Genomic DNA, 21,012 nt, shown 5'->3' with positions numbered 1-21,012 from the left:
AAAAATGAAGTAAAAATATTTTAAGAATAATAGGATTTATCCAAAACTAATATGTTCCATCCAATGTGGTTTGCAATTAAATTTCAACAAAATTTATTTGATAGCTTCAAGCATTTTCAGCTTGCAATTTTATTATCCACTGATATTGATATTGCTAGCAGCTTTGGGAGATGATGACTCTGAAATTTGAAAATTTATATTGCACGAAATCTTCAATACAGAAATGTCAAATGCCAATTAACTATGGATCAAACATCACTTTATGAATATTAGTCATTGGTCCAACATAGTTTTGTGTCTGTCCTTATTTATTCCATCTAGTCAATTCCAGTCCATATTTGTCTTTAAATATCGGTCCAAGGACTTTTTCATTAATATATCGATGGTTTGTGAAGTCAAATATGAAATATGTATTAAATTTATTGCATATATCTTGCAAAAAATATTACTTTTTTAATTATAATAAAAGCATATTTTATTGTTACTTAGTTATATAATTTATTTTGTTATACAACAGCATAATTAAATAAAAACCACCATCTTTGACGTCATGAAGAATCGATTTTACCTTCTTTAAGGACCAACAAGTGGAACTGAACTGTATGTGACCAGAGTGGACTGGACAACGCTCCTAGTTCCCGTTCCTAAATAAGGACCCACATAAAAATAGTCCAAGACAATAATAATCAGTTTCTCCAATCTTGCTAGATTGGTCTGATAAAAGAACTTATGAAAGTAAAGAATTAGGCTTTGAAATTAGACATATATGCCATTACCAATCTGTGGCAGTAAAACTTGATTCAATGGCTTCTTATAAGGTTTATAAATACATGAATACCTTTTGCCAACTTTAAGATCAAGTGAAAAGCAAATGAAATTCTAAACGAAGTATCAAATTTGATTGATATATCATTCTATATAATTAAAATGATTTATGTGTGTGTGATGTATGTCCCGCTTAGTAACAGAAATTAAATACAAATTAAAAAAAGGGAATTAAGAAGTGGGTGAGGGAGCTAATTTTAGGATGTATCTTCAATCTTCATTATAATCGAAGTAGCAACATGGCAAGTTAACAATGGGTATGACAATAAATAAATCAAAGACTCAAACATTTGAAAAATTGCTTATATTTACAAAAATCAGTATTTTCACATGGTCAACTATATATTGGATTTTCAAGAGTGTCAAAAGGGCGAGAAGGTTTGATAATATTTACATCAAGTGGACAGAAAACAACAAAAAATGTTGTGGATAGAGAGGTTTTAAAAAAGAAATTTACCTATTATATAATTATAGTTTCGTTTAAGTTTAGAAATTCAATATAAATAAGCTAATTTTCATTGGCTATCTTAAATATAGCGTGTTCGTCCTGGTATGTGTTAAAATAATAATATTTATAGATTAAGGAAATATTATCTACATTTCCTCATAACTTCTTAAGTAGGTAATGCTTTCTTATTGACGAAAAAAAAGTTTAATTCATTAGAAATAAAGCTAGATAATAGAAAGCCATTGAAAATTTTCTCCTAAAAAAGTGGTGGTCCTTGCAAAATTCATTTGAATGCAAGGGTTTATGTTTACAAGTGGTGACTTTTGAGATGGCTAGACCCGTGATTGCTAATTTTTTGGTTCATGAACAAAACATAATCCATATTTATATTATTATAAGAGAATGTGTAGGTCTGTTTGTTGACGTCTAACGACTCCGAGTAATGACTGCCAGAGTCCCTAGTAACAAGTACTTTATAATTAAGTCAATTATATAAAACCATCTACAGATGCATCAAGGCCAATTCTTTAATATATTTTATAGTTAAAGCCATATAAAATAATTGCTACTCACACATATTTTATGTACAAATGTGAATAATAAATCTTTTAACATGTTTATTATTCAGTGTGCATAAATGTCAAATCCGAAAAAAGAATAGAAATACTAACATGCAAGAATTGAAACAGAGATTGAACATTGAGGGTCGATAAAATGATAAATAAAATTATATGAAATAATACTCGTTGCTATAATATTAATAGTGATGAGAATCCAGTGTGGAACGGACATGCAAAAAAAAAAAGTAACAAAAGATCAACTTGGTAACCCTGAAAAATTGAAAAATATTTTGGAATAGAGAAAGAATAATGCTCATGACCTTTCATTAGATCAGCTACAATCAACTGTGGCAAGGGAAGAAGGAGAAAAGGATATTCAGTGGGCGGCAGCGAATCGTGCAGTAATTGATTCCGTGTACAATTTCGCCCAGATTTTCAAAAATGAAAGAGGCAGAGAATTGAAGTTTTTACTGGTTTATTGGGATGTTATTAACTATATCCTTTTTGGAAATGGCATCCCATAGCCCTTAACATGGCCTCGATCCTTGGTCATAAGACCAAGCACGTCTTCCTCACAAAATGCTCGCTCATTTCCACTCATTCCTTGTGGGCCGCAGCCTTCAGGGACACCACATTGGGTTGACAGGTGGCACAAGCTTTCCTCTCAATGGCACCCAAATTCCCATAGTCCAGGGGGTTTAGGTACGGGCTTGACGACGGTCAAAAGTCCTTTGAACAGAATCCCTTCAGGGCAGTCCACAGGATTATAATTTGCGGATTTTTTTAAATTTCATTTTCAAATATTCCATTTATTGGAAAAAAAAAATTCAAAAATGATATTTCAAGTATTTTATTTTTTGGAAATTTTTGAAAAATATTCATAACTATTAACAGAAAATTATTTTTTTTGGAAATAAAATTTGAAATATTAAATTTCTTTTTTAAACTTCAAAAATTGGCTATCTTTCTCATGCTCGTGATCGGGCTCCTGTCTATCTTCTCCTTCACAGGGTCCAAAAAGGCTGAAGACCGAATTTTGTTGGAACTACCACATCCAGGACTCTGGGCGAGGTTATATACATATAATTAGTAGTGCTGAATGGTGACCAGTGGGCTTATACCAGGTAGTGAATATGTCTTGTACCACCTTACATGCTTTAGTTCCTTTTATCCAGAATGAAATTAAATGAAATCAGACATACTAGACATCAAAGAGAGATTTATTAAATAAATATAAAGGAACATTATTATTGAACTTGGCCGCTATTGGGGCACATTAGGCCCCTATTAGGGCAAAGCTGGCCGAACACATACGTAAAATGTAACTGCTGTTCATCTTCTTCCACTTCCTATTATCGGAGGACTCGAGGTAAGCAATGGTGCTATGGCAGAATCGGCTGGCTTGGGACTCCACTTGCTTTCAGTTGTTGTAGTCCAGCAAGTTAAAGTCCGGATTCTGAGGTGGAGGGAAGTTAATTAGGAAGACTCCTACAACTCTCCATACGAAACTGTTGATACTTTGAGTCAAGAATAGTTTCTCCTCAAACCTTTTTGACTTATTCAACATCTTTGACCACCTTAGACACAGTAAACCGGTCCAGTATTTTTTTTTTGTGTGTATTCGGCCAGGGAAATACCTGGGTTGGCCTTAAAGAGTGTTTGGCTGCTTTGGAGGTTAGCTTGACTGGTATACCGCTTCAAAGAGGATACTAAAGACTAGATCATTCTCCAGGTCTTGCAAAAGCGTAAGATTGGTTAGGGGTTGAACCCGAACTGAAGTGTCATAATACTTAAAATCATTCGTGAAATAGTTTATGAGTTGGAAAATAACTTAATGTTTTTTGTTCATTATTACCCATAACCATGACACAGAAAAATATGTGATCACTTTTTCAGAATATGTTTTATATATTTTGGGATTTCAATCAAAAACACCTTTTTTCCCCCTTCTCAAAATTATGTTAATAAGTTAAAAGGGTAAATTGATTTAGGTTGTAGTAAGATTTTTAAGGAGTAATATTCTAGTATTCTCGACACATCTAGCGGACAACATTTATTTATAAAAATATTAATCAAGTTGTCTTTATTTGGTCACTTTGTTTGAAAGCTTTAGATCAGACCACTTGTACAATACTTGGAGGTTTGAAATTTGGTATACACTGAGGTCTGACAATAAAACATATTGCCGATTTAAGTCGAAAAAATAGTTTGATTTAAAAAAAAAGCTTAAATTTGAGCTCAAAATAAAAAGGTAAAACTAAATTTTATGGTATTGAACGATTTGAGAAGAATAACCCAGCTGTTTCTGAAATAAAGCGTCTCTGAATACTTTGCACGCTAAAAATATCAATGTTCTTCAAGTCTATTTAGTAACGACAATTGTAATTATATTAATACATTCTTCAGTATTACAACAAAAGTAGTAATATAGAGGGATTTTTCGGACGTTTGACGTCTGATATATTTCACGTTTCAATTATGTATTAATCAACTCGCCAATTTTTTAGTAGGGTCCAGCAACACCAAAATGAGTTTGCAAGTTAGGGGGCCAAATTATATACTGGTGACGTCATACTAATCTGTAGAATTTTATTTTTGAGGGGCACGGCCATGATTTAGTTTTTTCTTGTTTTGTTTTTTTTCCCTCATTATTTTGATAAAATGTTTTTTTTTATATAAATGCAAAGTTTAACATTAAACATTTAAAAAAATTTTAGAATTACATTTTTTTGGAAAAACTTTAAGCTTATAAAATTTTGACATTTAATATTTTTTCGATAATTTTAGTTCTTCATACAGAGCTAAAAAATTTAGTCTGAAGTATTTAAATATATATAAACATTGATCTTTTCTTTAATAAGTGATTAAAATTCTTTAAAATTAAATACAATGTGGCAGAAAAAAATGTAATAAAGGATTCTGTAATTATTTTTAACTACGAAGATCAAAGTAGCCTTTCAAAAATTTATATTATTAGTCTGTCTCTCAAGGAAGAAAATTATATTAATATGTCTGTCAGATTTATTAAGTTCATATTGTCATTCATAAATTTAATAAAAGTTTTTGCAAAAATTGTTGAGCGTCAAAAATTAATTAAGAGACTAAATATTAATATAATGAAAAAAAAGAGATTAGAATGAAGTTACAAAAGAAATCGTTTAAAAAATTCCTTAAATAAAAGTTAGTTTCTTAAGAAATGTGCAAATGTTTTAAGAAGGGAATAAGTTTTTTAGTAATTGTAAGTGACAATCTGGATTAACAAATCCCAAGCTTTCAGCTGTGTAAAAATATTCACTCCCAAGCTCAAAAGAACCAAGCCCAAGTCAATAATAATACATAATTGCATGAGCAATTGTTTTCTCTAAAGCTTGAACCCAAGTAGCAAAACGATAACGTTAGCCTCAAGAAATAGTATGTTCAGTGTTTTTCATATTATTTTCACAGGATGTCGTTTTTCCTACGACGTTATTCATTTATGAAAAATTGAAGCAGATAACAAAAGTTTATCTATATTCTTGTCTTAATAAATAATAATACAATAAACTTCAATTAATTATTATTCTACTTTTTAGTTAGAAATTCATTATTTCAGATCTTAAGATTAATCTATCAGTCTTCTGATAATATTTTAGTCTGTAAGCTCTGCAAACTGTCCTTTAAGGGAGCAGACGAGCTTTCTTATCACGCTACGACTAACTTTGAATCCAACGAAAATTCTTCAAAAGCTTCGTCAACCTTTTCCCATCATTTCCCTTCCAAGGATTTTAAGGCTTTATTACCGACTGTCGAAGACGTAGTTAAACATTCTCTTAATCATGTTTTGGAGGATTTTGATTTCTATGAGGAGGTCCCTGAGATAGATGAATACTAAAAGTTTAGGAAGGAGGTCTGTCCGTAACCTATTTTCCTTTGAAGTCGTCCTTTGTACGACCGAAAAGAAGTGCGGGAAGCGTTCCACCAGATAAGAGGAAAATACCTTCACATCAGGTCAATGATCCTTCCGATTCTATTTGAGCTTAGAAACTGGGCGTCTCCGTTTTATAAGAAAATAAATTTCCTCAGATGAAAATAAGCTTCGTCCCGTTTGGGCATCTCTTTTTTGGAAGGGAGGTTCAAGCAAAGAAAATGGTCTCCAAAAGAGATACAATTACGCATCAGTATGCCTAAAGGCGTGTACCATCTTTGAATAATCCAATTGTATAGCAGCAGAGATGAAATCAGTAGAGCTGAGGGCATATTTTCATCATAACTATGGCAAGGCGAGCAGTTTCAATGCAGTTCCAAATATCATTTATATTATTAAGACACCAATTCCTTTGTATCTCCTTAGATCAGTGAAGTTTGACCTCGCGTGTTTCCTTGAAGTGATGCTCCCATTGTCAGCCAATATATCTTCTGGATCTTCATTTTCGGTAGCAAGTTTTCCCATGGAATTTGATAAGTGGTGTACACGAAGATTGTCTTACAAGCTCTATATAAAGAATTTTCTCTAGGAAAATTGACTTTTAATGTACTCTGAAACCAGGATATTGCAATACATGATGTCACCGTATAATGTTTTAATATAAATAAAAATTACTAATAGATACAGTAAATAGTAATGAACAAGATATCCAAGTCAATAAAAACTAAAGGATTACACCATCAATAGCAAACCCCTTAAGAAATAAATTAAAATTGCATATTAACGATTTATTGTTACAATTATTTTATATTATCATTAAAGACTAAATAGTTTTCCATATTGTACATGGTAGTCGGATTCTTCATAAGAAGATCTTCTCCGATGGCGATACATGCATGAAGTGAGTATCTTCCTGTAAACGAATCTAAAACTAAAAAGCAAATACAAGCTTTATAGCAAACAAGTTGAATGGAAGGAACACAAATTCAAGCATAATTTATATTCTTTATTTCTGTTAAATTTATTATGGAACATATTCAGAAATTTAAGGTTAACTCTTAAAACTTCATAAATTCTGAATTTAATAACTGCCACTTCTGTACCCTCCTCTTGAAGGTTCCATCAATATATGGCATCTGTAGTCCGGGATCTATTTGCCATCTTTTCCGTTTAACAAAGAGTATTCCCTTCGCAGATCAGTATTGAGCTGTCCCAACTGCTGATTTAACCGTATGAACTTCCATCAATTTCACCACCTCCGAAGATACCCCAACAAACTATTGAATGAAGGATTTAAAGATGGAGCCTCGAAGTTTGAAAAATTAATAAATAATATATATTTATTCGACTTTCTACACTTATTACTAAACTCTATGTTTTATTAATAGACGAATATATTCTAGTTTATAGCTTGTAGCTAGAGTTGTTATTTACTAGAAGGTAAAAATAACAACAAAATACTGCCTCTGGCGGACAAAAAAAGTAAACTCTAACCAACACATTTTTCACCTGTTTATTATTATTGTCCTCGTTTCGTTACTTGGTTTAAAGCTTTAGTCCTCTCAAGAAATCACGAGCGCAAATTTTTTTTTCCGCTCGTAAAGGAGTTTTTGAATTTGACAACTCATAATGATTGCAATTATATTCCTAAAATTTATATTTATTATTTATTACAAAAAAAATAAAGATAAATAAGGTGCAAGAATAAATCAAATTTAAAGATCTAGCATGAGAAAGGGTTTTCCAATAAGAGATTTTGTATTGATATTCAAAGAAAAATTGTAAAATTGTATTTTTTGAGATAAATGATCGTATGTCTATTTCAATGTAAAGAGAATATTTCAATGTATGTCATTAATAATGGAAAACAATATCAGCCAAATGGCAGCTACCGCTACACTTACAGGACTGTATCCTTTTAATGAAATTTTCCATCACCAAATTGTAAAATAGCTGTTGTATGCCCCCAATAGCTTCGCCTTCACAAATTCCATCTTTGAGGTCTTGAATTGATGCTGGGCTATTGTCGTAGACCTTATCTTTCACGTGGCCTCAAAAGAAGAAGTCTACAAATCTAGCTTATAATGCGAAATAAATTCCACTGTCTTTTCTTGCAATCTTCAAAATTATTCTTTGAACACTCAAATGTTTTGGTGTTATCTCATAAGAGGTAGAAACAAAAAAATATATACTCATTTAAATGAGCAAAAATTCAAGTAATTTTATTGCTCTTCCAAAATGGCAAGGGTGCTCCCGCACATTATTACAAAAAATGAGTGCATCCCCACTCAAGAGTTTTGAGCATCACTCACTAATACTTAAATAATTGGTATTATTTGAATGCAGAAAGGGAAACTGTTCCTGCTCGAAATTATTGGATAAATTGGTATGCTCCATGACATGTATGCTTACCGAACTCACTTATTCCGTTTTCTAATGTAGGGGTTCCCAAACTTTTCAGACTTCAAAACTCCAAAAAACGGTACTAGAAACCCGTGACCCCCAATGGCACTGAATTATGAATGATTACGAATGGTTTATAATGTTGTGCACAGCCACGTCAATGCAATATGCGTGCGTGTGCACGCTGTCTGGTCTCCCATACAGCGTGCACACACACAGGCAAACGGGGCCCCTCACTCTACCTATGTACACAATTAGATCAGAGCTCGTTCACACGAAGCAGATGATCAGTGACTGACTGCTACTTAACAGTTGAAACAGTGAAAACACAGAGTCTCTTTGGTCAAAGCTGCTCAGAGATCGGCGCCGCAGCTTTTGAACAAAGCAGAAGCTACTTGACGTTTGTACCGAGTTTATATGACCATCTCCAGTACAGCCTGCTTGCTCTCATTTTTAGTTATAATATTGCGTCAACTAGAAAATATATTTTTAAGCTACTAGGCGGTAACTGTATATTATAATTTATTTCAAAATAGAGTACTTGTCATTTTATACATTTCATACATTTATGGGGAGAACTCAAATAGGTGCAGAGTTCTGTATTTAATTTATTTCAAAGTAGGCTTATACTTGCACGTGTATTTTTCTTTCATCAGAAAAAATTGGATGGTTTATCAGCGAGTGACATATGATTGATTTTCAAGTGTCGGAGCTTTTTTGCCGGCTTGAGGCTCTCATGGTCCAGTACCTCAGTGTATATCACACATGGGGGATGGTGTTGTTTGTTGATAATGAAACATGTAAATCCATACTAGATAAATTCCTCCTTGATGTGCTGTTCAGGCTGGTGATGGATATTACACAGAGGTCTCAACCACTACAGAAGATAAACTCACTTGAGGATGGGGATGCCTGTCTGATCTCTACTCTACTGACCTCTCCTGCTCTGCCTGTATCTCATGTTTCGCGGGCTTCTCCTTTTTTGCTAGGTTGTAAAGCTCAGGTAGCATTTATTTATTTAATTCAACGACTAAACACTCGGACAATTGCAGGTTTTGTTTTTTTAAATTTTAAATAATTTTAATGAGGATGAGTAAAAAGAATTAAAGACGATAATTAAATCCGCTAAAAATAATGTTAAATCTACCTCGTTATGGGAACTCTTATTTGAACCCCTAGAGATTTGGTCACATCAGTACCAAAATACTTAGAGCGGAGAGAGACCCTGAATTTTAAGAAATGACGTTGATTTGTTTTTTTAAATAACTTCTGGAAAAAAAAATCCTTACACAATTTTTTCCACAAACAAGAATTTGTGGTTGGTAACGAAAAATATTCCTCAATTTGTGGTGGGGGAAGTCTCAAGCCTCTGCAGGCACCCCTCACGTTATTAATAACTTAAATGAGTCATTAATAAGACTGTTATTACCGGGGGTACGTACAGCCGGGCACACACCTTTAACAATTGGTTCACCCTACTTTTAAATATTATTATTTAAAAAAAAATTAAACAGGCCTATATTTTGAAGTCCCGAGCCCAAACTTTTCAAATTATTTGAAAAGCCAAGTCAAGGCTTATGAAGATTTTTAATGAAGTGTTCAAAAACCAAACAAATTCCTCGTATGATTGTTAATTATTCATCTCAATTTAATATTTATAAGTCCAAAACGATTTTCATAACACCCCAGATGCAAGCAAGATGAGGATTTCACACCTCTTTAAAAACTCGTACTATTCATTTTTTTCTTCTTTCATATTGTCCTTCCCATAATAATAAATGATATTTTATCAGTTTAGTTCCAGTTGCCAATATCTTTATTATTTATACATACATATATATCTTTAACATGTATGTTTTGAATTTATTACATAGATTACCATTAATCGTGGTCATGTATTTTTGAAGAGACCAAGATTCCCATAAAGTTTTAACATTGACTTTCAGCTTTATATATAGGGTGGTCCAGAATTAGGGTCCAAAAAAAACAAGGAATCTTAAACATTATGATTTGTATTAAAATGTGTAAAAAGTTAAAAAAAATAATCTACATTGCAAGATGGTTAAGATCAGGGGACGAGGGAGACCAGGAAGTTTTTGTCTTAAAGATGTTCATTGTATTTGCAAATTCGTGCTCTTGGTGTACGTCCTAGCGTCACGTCGTAATGTTTCTGACATAGATAATGAAATCTATATACACACTAGTTTAAATTTAATAACATTAATGTTAACGGGACTCACATTTGAGTCACGCAACTTCTTGAATAATGAAAGTAATGAAATCAACTAACACCTTACTATCACAAGAATAACCTTGTCTTTTTTTGTTAGGTGTCAATGATTCTCCTTCTTTTCCTCTAATCAGTATTCTGAACGTTAATTGATTGAATTAGAATAGGCTGTTGTTAATTTGTGAATATATCTCAAGAATTATTGAATAATAGTAAAACAACCAACTGATTTTGAACCTTTTTCTGTTTATTTTCGAAGAAAAAGTTCTGCAATACAATAAAAGAAGCTACGTGTTATACGAGGTATGTTCAAACAGTAAGATGGCTTTTCAAAATTCGCGGGCAACGTCTATTCGGTATGTTAGTTTTTCTTTCTTTTTTATGTTAGTACCTTCGAAAGTAAAGATACATTTATTGTTTAAAGCAGGGTTTCCCAAACTTTTTCATGCTGGCGCCCCCTTTGCTTCCAAATAAACTTGTAGCGCCCCCCTCCCATAGACAATTTTTTTTTTTTTTTTTTTTTGGGGGCTTTATTTCTCACACATGGATGACCTTTTTTTAGAAAAGAAATCCTATAAATTTTTTTTTACTATAAACATTTCTCTTAATTACATATTAATCTTTTTTTTTTAAATCCATGAATTTATATTACTAATTTTTTGTTTTTAAATTCCCCGATTTTCCGCTTCAGCTACCCCCCTGTGGACGCCCCTGCACATATAACCTTTTCTTCAAAAAATAAAACAACAATTTATGAATTAAACACCAAATATATATATTTTTTTAAATTAACTTTAGTTTTTCACAATTCCTTCTAATGGGATGGGTGTACTTGGTGTAAGGATATTAGTTTATCCACATCAGGTTGAAACTCACTAAGAAGAAGACTTAGATCCCCACGTTCGGTAATTCTATGTTTGTTCCTTTGTTTGGAAAAAGCATAGTAACTACACTGAAGGCCCGTTCTACCAGATATGACGTTGGAAAAGCAATCAAATATATCTTGACCTTGTTCCATAATATTGGATAGAGGTCAGATATTTTTTTTTGTAGCCAAAAATCTTGATAGGATATCTTGAACTTTGGGCTTTTGGAGTTTTTGATTGAAACTAATTCTTCTTCTACCTCTCTTTTTCCCTCACTACTGAATTCTAGTAATGGATTGATAATCCAGTCTGGTATTTTTAGCCTTAATTTATCCTGATATCTTTCAGTCATGTCTCTTCGCAACTCTTCTATATGAGCACAATACACTTGAAGGTCAACATCAGATATTTTCTTTTCATTATCCAATTCACAAAGGCTTGGAAATTGGTAAAGTTCATAACGTGCTAAATTTCGTTTGAATAATTTACACTTAGACAGGAAAGTGGAGATAACAGATTTGACTTTTATAAGATTGGCATCATTTCCTTGCAATTGCAAATTAATTTCATTTAATTTTAGGAATATATCTGACAAATAGGCAATATCATTCTTGATTTTTTTTTAAATCATGACATAGCCCAATATTAGATTCTTGGAAAAATTCAACAAATGTATCAAACAAAGAATAGAATCGTTTGAGGCAGTTTCTTTTTGATAGCCATCTAACTTCTGTGTGTAGCAATAAACGGTCAAACTCTTCATCATTATCAATGCAAAGCTGTCGAAACAGTCTGGAATTGAGGGAATGTGCCTTGATCTTATTTACTGATGTGATAACAGTATTAATTGATTTGTGAAGTCGACCACTAAGGTGTTTTGCTACCAGATGCTGCCTGTGAATTACACAGTGCACTGTAAGTACACCAGGTACGGCTTTCTTCAAGAAACTGATGAAGCCACGATAACGACCTATCATGGATGGTGCACCATCTGTTGCGCACGCCAGAATATTAGAAAGTGGGATTTTTTTCTCTTTGAAAAAATTATTAACGATATCAAATACCGACTCTCCTTTAGTGTTTGTTATAAGTTGTCTAGGAAATAACAGCTCTTGTACCAATTTTTCATCTTTGACGAAACTAACATAAGCAAGAAGCGAGGATTCATTTCCTGGTAAAGTGGACTCATCTAATTGCAAACTAAATTCGGTTGCGGCAAGAATGTTGCACAATTTATCTTCTACGTTTTCAGCCATTTCGTCTATTCTTCTTTGAACTGAGTTATTATTGAGAAATATAGATTTCATAATTTGGTCCGGTGACTTATGTACAACAGTGTGCAGAACCTCTCTTACTGCAGGCAGAATAAGCTCCTCCCCAATTGTGTGAGGCTTACCAGATCTAGCAATCATCAAAGATATGTTGTATGAAGCACGCAACCCGTCAGTGGATTGTTCTGAAGTGCTCGAAAACATATTTTTAATAGTTTTTTGTGCCTTGAATTTTTCTAGAAGCGACTGGAAATATGCTAGATGTTTTTCTGCCTTATAAGAGTGCATTGTTCTCAAATGTTCCAAAAGTCTGGAGGGTTTCATGGCTTCGTTTGAAAACACTTTCTCACACAGCAGACACATAGGTTGATGTTGATTCAGTGGTGCTGATACAAATACATATTTCAAATATTCTACGCTATACTGCCTAGACTTCTTTTTTGCTTGTTGATGAGTTACCATTCTTTATTCTGGAAAAATATATAAGATACGACTATAATTATTGTCATTTAGGGTTGGAAATGGGTGAAAAAAATTTAGAAAGTTTTTACGGAAACATCGCTTCAGGAATTTAACTGTATTTTCTTGTCTAACTATTCTCAACTACAACCATGTGTTTAACAGCAGAAATGTAGATCAAGATTTGTCTATGGCCCAAATAGTTAAAGAAATAAAAGCTAATTGATGCAAAAAAAAATTCTCAATACAGTTTTATAATTACTTGAAGTCCTTGCTTGAAGTTTTAGAATGTGGAATTCGGGTTGTAGTTTTTGGATCTTACTTTTCCGTAGTTTCACGTTTTTAACAAAATTATAAGTATTTATTCTAAGTAGTCTGTTTACATTTAAGAGTAAGAGTAAACTGAGTATAGAGCAAAATATATAGGTGCCAATAATGAAGTACATTTGTACAATCTCGATATAACGTATTTTCATCGTATTAACCGGATAATATTCAAGATATTCATTCCTGCTATTTTGTAGTCATATTTCTTTATTTTTGTAGATCAATTTGTTTGTTTTATGTAATAATATGTAATCACCGGTTGTTGTTGTTTTTTTTGCTCTACCGCCCCCACCCATCACCCCTTTTCCCGTTACCGCCCCCCTAGATCAAAGCACCGCCTCCAAGGGGGCGGTATCGCCCACTTTGGGAAACGATGGTTTAAAGCAACAAAATATATTTAATTTGTGTGTGAGAGGCATAACAATATGAAGTTTGATGAATTTTGCTTTTGAAAAACATGAATAAAAATATTTGTATGAAATTTTTATGTAAAAATTGAAATTAAGTACTCCAAAATAATTAAAATGTTGACAGTAGCATACGATGAAACTGTTTTAACTTTTAAAAAAATGTTTATAATTGGTGCAAACTCTTTCAAGATGGCCAGGAAGAGGCCCATGACGAGCCCCGCTTTGGGCCCTAAACACTTTGAAAACGTTGAAGCAGTGAAGAAAATAGTCAAATGACTATCAGGATATTGTCATATCTTAACTTTGACAAAAATAATTATTACATGAACATCGCTAATGAGCTGTTGATAGAAGTCAATGATGATCCTAACTTTTTTTAAAGGGTCATAACTTGTAAGGAATCATGAGCATATGGTTATGATATCGAAACCAAAGCCCAATCTCCAAATGAAAGAGCAAAAGTATGTATAGCAAAAAATCGCCGAACACGCAAAATACTTCAAACCATTATGATCCAAACACGGACACCCCTGACAGATGAGAATAATGTCTTTGGTCTGGTCCAATCCCTTGTACATCGATCTCTTCAAAGTTGACAAAGTCAATGACAACTCTAATCAGTCAAGAGACCTCTAGCAATTTCCTTCAATTCCTAATTTCCATGAATACTTCAATGATATCTATTATGCAATACTTACTAATGACCATATGCTTGAAGATATCAGTATTAATAAGCTCAGTAACATCGTAAACCTTGATCATCCATATGTCAAATTAAGAGGTGAATATTACTATTTAGGCTTGCAAAACTTACATTAAATGTTACACAAACTGTGTAATTTATATATATATATGACTAAAAAGAAAAAAATCCTCGATGTTATCCCGAAATACATGAAAACTTTGTTAGGAGATTTTGTAGATGTAAGTTACACTTTAATTGAAGGGGAAAGCCCAACTCTTTGAACGTGAAAAAAATGGTAAAAAGCCAGCATTACTAAAAATACATATGGTATCATTGTTTAAAATACTGATGTGATTATCATCTGCCTGATTTATTATAATTTTTGAGGGTATAACGAAAGTATTTATTAGCAAAATGTTTCATGAAGATATACTACGTATAATTGACTTAGACCTTTTTTCCCCCGTTACAGTAGATTTGAAAACGTCACACTCCATGAAATTGTAATTCATTATGAACCTTATTCTCAGAATAATAGCTAATGAAGCGACAAAGTAGAGTATTTCGAAATATATTTGAAGTTCCAGGTTTAAAAAAGAAGGCTTTAATTAAATATAATCTACATAATAAAAAATATACCATCATACATTTATGTTAAATATACAAAATTAAACAATTGGAATCATATAACTAATAACAATAAATTATAAATACAGAATATTGAAATTATAGATTGATCCAAATAATATTTTCTTGTTCTGACACCGGAATCCAGTTAAATATGTCATAACTTTAGGTTGCAAAACACAAGCGAGACGTGGAGTTTAATCAAAACGATAATCACCCCTCTTCTTCATGTGGAAGTTGTTATATACAATTGTGCACAGGATAGATATATCTCTACCGATGAGATCTAACTAATTATTAATAATAAAGTAAATGTCAAAATCATAAAAGTAGACAATAAATATACTAATAAAAAAATGTTAGAAATAAATCCATCTTAAAGATTTAGAGCAAAAGCTAATTATGTAGTAATGTCCGGCGATATTACTCCTTATTAAGAGCATCAAAAAAGATATTTTCCCCGTTATTTATGCTTATATAACAACATACTATTATCATGAAGGATATACACAATTGCTAATTATAATGATACACCCAATGTAACTATCCCCGTTGTTGTTACCATTTAAGTAGTTGTTTTTGCCTTTTATGAGTTTTCTGAACACCATTTCTTGGAGCCTATCAACCATAGCTAAGCCTTAAGTGATAAAAAGAGTAATATTTATTGGCTATGTAATATTGGCAAACCTAATTATCATACCCAAGTCTTAAAGTGAAGAAACTAGTCTCAGAAAAACTAGTTGCGAACCATCCAAAGCTACTACCCCGTTGTTGTGACCATTTAAGCAGTTGTTTTTACTATTTAATGAGTTGTGTATCATAATTCTTGATAAGTTTGGCTAAAATAGAATCATATTTTAGGGTTAGATTTAAAAAAAATTGAATACTTACTGTTAGATAGTACAAAATTCAGAGTTCTAGTTCGAAATTAGTAAATATAACTAATATATAGTAACTTTTTACTGATAACTTGATCGTCATTTGGTGTGGATGACTCAAAACATTTTTTATATGTATTTCTATAAATGACATCAGTACCAACATCCTCCATTAATTTAATGATGGTTCCTCGGGAAGGGATAGGTTTACCCATGTATTTCTCCACAAATTTTTTGAACGTAGATGATTAGCAATGGATAAGGTTATATTACATGCAATAAGCATCTTTGTGAGATCAGAGTTAAAGTCTGACTTGATGTATTCATCATTAACTTGATTTTTATATGAATATCCATGCTCTTGATATGAGATGAGGATAATGAGTGGCGTGTAATTCTAGACAGGAGATTAAAGGCACATTTATATCGACAAATCCGACAAACCATCTGTTTCTCATCCGGTAAGTATTTCCCAAATTCCTGGGCCTCCATTTTCAGAAATCCAGACAGAAGGCGACGTTATTTTAGGAAATTTATTCTGTTCTTTATCGAATATCACCATCTAATATTATATTAATATTGAATAATAAAGGCGGGAATGATAACGTTCTTGATTAATAGAAGAAGATGTATATTATTTAATCAATGATGCCATGCGTATTTATTCTTTTCTTGGCTATGGGATTACCTGCATATCATTCAAGTGAGTGGATACTCTTGATTGATAGCTCAAAAACAAGTTTAAAGTGTGGATTGCTTCAAAATGGTAACATATATAGATGTATCCTTATTGGACAATTAGTTTCCATGAAGGAGGATTATGGTAACATCAAAATAGTACTTGAGCAATTGAAATACTGCGATCACCAGTTGTTAATATTTGTGGATTTAAAAATGGCGAATTTCCTTTTGGGTCATTAAGGAGATGACACAAAATGCCCATATTTCCTTTACTACTGGGACAGTAGAGCTGACAAGGATCACTGGGTTAGAATGGAATAAAATAAAACCTTTTTATCAACCTATGTGATAACCAACAACTAGTGACACATTGAAATCCGCGGCTAATATGCAAATAAAGCCACCTAAAACAAAAATAAAGTGTTGTTTTTCTCTCGTAAATTATGGATTTTTGGTATGTGCTGTAATATTTTTTCATCACCCCGTTGTTCAAAAACTTGATGTGAGAGGCAAAAACTAATGACAGAATTGGAATAAACAGCCAAAATGTAATTAGATTCACTTTAAAAAATCCATGCAAGTGTTGGCTAGTGTTATTCATCATTATTGGACCGTTTGAAAGCCGAGCTGTAAAAAAATGCCCACGATTGACCCACACAAAGTCAATTTCCATTATGATAATGCACCAGCTCACACCTCCGCAGTTGTGGTCGCAAAATTAATGGAAATGGTTCCAACTTCCACAAAATCAAACTATGACGGCCGAGTATTACGTCACGGAGATCCTCAACAAGTCTCTGATGTCAGCTTTGTCTCGTTCAGAAGAAACTGAACCTCCTTTGAAGAGGAAATTGTTGTCTGACACATCAAGAGCCATTTTCCAGCATGATGTTGCCCCAGCTCACCACTCCGAAAAGGAACAAAAGTGGTGTTCAGACAACTTGGATTCTTTCTGGGGTAAATGCACATGGCCTGCCAACAGTCCTGATTTATCTCCCAATGAAAATTTGTGACCCTTGGTTCAGAGGGAACTCAATGAAAATGAGCCAGCAACTTCAGAGGATGAAATAAAAAAAACTGACAAAAGCTTGGTAAAAAAATTTCTCCAGATACTTTGAATAATCTGTATGAAGGGTTGCTAAAACGTATAATAAAATGTATTATGCTTAAAGGTCGTCATATTGGGAAGTAAATAATTTTTTTCGCCAAAAAAATCACTTGTTTAGGTTATTTCATGATTATTTTTTTTAACCACCATTAATTTTTGGCCATACAGTAGTCTCTTGATGTGTTTTGCCTTTCATAAAATTATGGTTAATCAAAACACGAAACTATTTTTTGTCCATTTTTCGAAAATCACTTCACTCCCTCGATTCAAAAGAATGCCAAACAGAAAGAAATAAGACGGATCTGGCTAAAAGCCGGTGTGTGTTCTTCCAACAGATACTAATAACCAAACATAACCTCGATACGCCCCAGTAGTGCCATTTCTCGGACTTTGCAAGGAATACTCAAACGGCCCTTGTAGTTACAGTGCATTTGTTCCCGCGTCAACTAATAAGATATTTCAAGTCCACCTTCGTATTTATAAAAAATACGTACTACTTTTCCAATGGCTATGCCGCCCAATTAAAAAAACTGTAATACATATATAAAGGACCAGCGATGGTTACTCCTTGTTTAAATAAAAAAATTAAGCTTTTGGTTTACATAGTCAAAGCTGCTACATTGAAGAGTATGTTGGTCCATGTAGATAGATCTCACGTTTTGAATATTACACTGTCAAGGACGATCAAAAAATTAGGAAGTAAATCTTTTTTTTTAATTACCATTTATTTTTGTACAACTGGTAACTACGTTCTTCAAAATTTTGGGTCCAATTTAGGCATTGTACCAGAGCCAATATGTCTACATATGACATTGTAAACCGTCTTTCTAAATAATCCTACCAGACTTGCAATCTCTGAAGGAGTAGTTCCCACTTGGAGATTTGCATCTTTGTGGACAATTTTGTTCCTTTTTTTTGACATCTTAGATCTAATTTTTTTAGCGCAAAATCTCTGTTTATGTGTCTATTCTTCAGTTAATATTAGTGAAGTCCTCTATACCAGAGAGACTTGGGATGGTTAGTTCCTCTGTTATTAATTATTATCATAATAAGTGAACACAAGATTACCGCGCTGTGACGTCAAAGGAGAGAAGGGAAAATTGAAGGAAAGAAAAAAAAAAGAGGTAATAGAATTACTGCAGTGCAAAGTTTTTTGACTGGAGAGCAAAAAGGGGAAAAATAAAAAAATAAAAGGAATGAGGAATTTAATAATCTAATTATTCACCAATATGGGATGCAAATTTAATCAGCGTCTAGTTCATGTACCATGTGTCATATCTAAGTTTAGTCTTATATGTTTATATGTTGATTGATTTATAATAGACCAAAAGAAAAAGCTAATTTTTATACCTATGTATAACAAAAAAATATATATTAATGAAGTTTCTAGAAAATAAATCGTGGAAACTTCCCAACAATCATATTAGAAGTGTGTTAATTTTTGTTATACTGAGTCTTATCTACAATATATCTCTCTGGGTCTGTTATAGTCAAGCTTATGAACGGAATGCAATTTCTTTAACACTGAACGTAAGCGTTTCATTTTACTAATTCTCGCGGCACTTACTCTTAAAATTGAAATTACTAGGTCGATCAGTGTCTCCATACAATATTTTTTTTATTTTGTTGTCTTTCAAGTATACCTTAAGAACACTTTTTGAAGTTTTCTATAAACTTAACGGCTCCCAAGAATCCAACACAAATTTTGAAGTTATATTTATATATTAGTTTATATTTAAATATACTATTTCTAAATAATTTGAAATGTTCCCTTCTTAAAAATTAAACTCAAAGATCCTCACATATCATTAACGTGATTTATTATTTAAAAACCCAGACATTTAATAATAGGGGGTTTATATTGCTGTAAACTCGTTAGTACATATTTAATTAAATGTTCGTTATATATAATTAAATGGACTTTCAAAATAAGCTGTGAAATTATAAAAATTGTACCCAAACAATTGTGTATCAGTTATTTTTTTGAAAAAAGTTATTAGGTATATTTATATAATATTTTGATTTAGCCAATGAACCCAATCCCCGATTCAAAAGTCAACCTTATACTTAAAACAGCTAGGTATTTTATTATCCTTCATTTGTAAATTTTTTCAGACATAGGAAAATAAGCTATACAATTTTTTCACTGCCTGGAAACTCAATTCATTCAAAATTTGTAGAACGCAAAAGCATTCTCCATTATTACTGGAAAATAACGATATTTTGTTTAAATATTTTTGCTTATGTGCTTGGTTTATGGAATTTTTGAAAATAAATCCTAAAACTAATTTTTGGGGATTTTTTTTTTTTTAAAATAATAATTTTTTATTATAAAATTTCAGTAATTCACAAAAACTATTTAATTTCAAATATTACATTTATCACACAAAAAATAGAAATATTAAATTTTAGGAAAAAACTTTCGAAAATTCATAGCTGTTAAAAAAAAAAAAAATTCAATTATTATTTTCTTTAAAAAAAATTCAAATTTTACCTTTTTCGGAAAAAAAATTCAAAAATATATAGTTGGCCTCAAAAAATTTAATTTTAATAAAAATTTTGAAAAAAAAATTCAAATATTTACGTTTGGGAGAAAAATTTCAAAAAGACTTTCCTATTTACAAAAAAAATAATTTTTTCGAAAAAAAAAAAATCCAAATATTACATTTGTTTGGAAAAAGTGTCAAGAAATCTATAGCTGTTCTCAAAATATAACATTTTTTGGAAAAAAAAACTTTAATATTTAATTATAAAAATTGTTGAAAAAGAAATCAAATATTAAATTTTTTGGAGAAAAATTTAAAAATCCACGGGAAATTAAATTAAATTTCAAATTTCAAATATAATTTTTTTAGTAAAAAGTAAAAGAAAATTAATGGGGGGGGGGGGCTACGGCCCTTCCAGCCCAATCCCTGTAGACTGTTACTTAGTTCTTAGATACACTCAAAAATGAATGTGCACTATGTACATACATACTAACAGACGAACTTTACTATTTATTTAAATATAAAAGTAACTTTTGACATAATAGGATTACTAATAAAAAGAACATGTTGCGACAAAAAGATTTAAATAATAATAATAATGATTTCAAAAAAATATTATATCCTAATATTCCAAAATCTTGTTCATGCTTGAATACCTAAACATTATATTTACATCTATGCTAGTCTATAAATGCATTTGCTAGTTGATTTATAGGGAACCTTGGTCCTTGAGTGGTCTGCTTTTTGATTAAATTTTTTGAGTACATTTGTGGATACAAAAAATAAATAGAATAATAATGATTTAAGAAATATTTTATGGAGAATCGTTTGACTAATTAATATA

At 31.8% G+C, this 21,012-nt stretch overlaps 2 protein-coding genes across 3 annotated transcripts in view; both read right to left on the bottom strand.

Annotated features, from left to right (window-relative positions):
* Positions 1-21,012, bottom strand: part of LOC121113675 (esterase E4) — a 111,040-nt gene that overhangs the window by 51,312 nt on the left and 38,716 nt on the right. The gene's annotated exons all lie outside the window — the stretch shown is intronic.
* Positions 11,842-12,969, bottom strand: LOC121132203 (SCAN domain-containing protein 3-like). The gene has a single exon (XM_040727597.2). It carries the CDS (start codon positions 12,967-12,969, stop codon positions 11,842-11,844), a length of 1,128 nt encoding a protein of 375 aa, XP_040583531.1.

Source organism: Lepeophtheirus salmonis, chromosome 2 (assembly GCF_016086655.4).
Source record: "Lepeophtheirus salmonis chromosome 2, UVic_Lsal_1.4, whole genome shotgun sequence".
Taxonomy (NCBI): Eukaryota; Metazoa; Arthropoda; class Copepoda; order Siphonostomatoida; family Caligidae; genus Lepeophtheirus; species Lepeophtheirus salmonis.
Note: the sequence above shows the minus strand (reverse complement) of the source record. Positions and strands in the feature narration are given on the sequence as shown.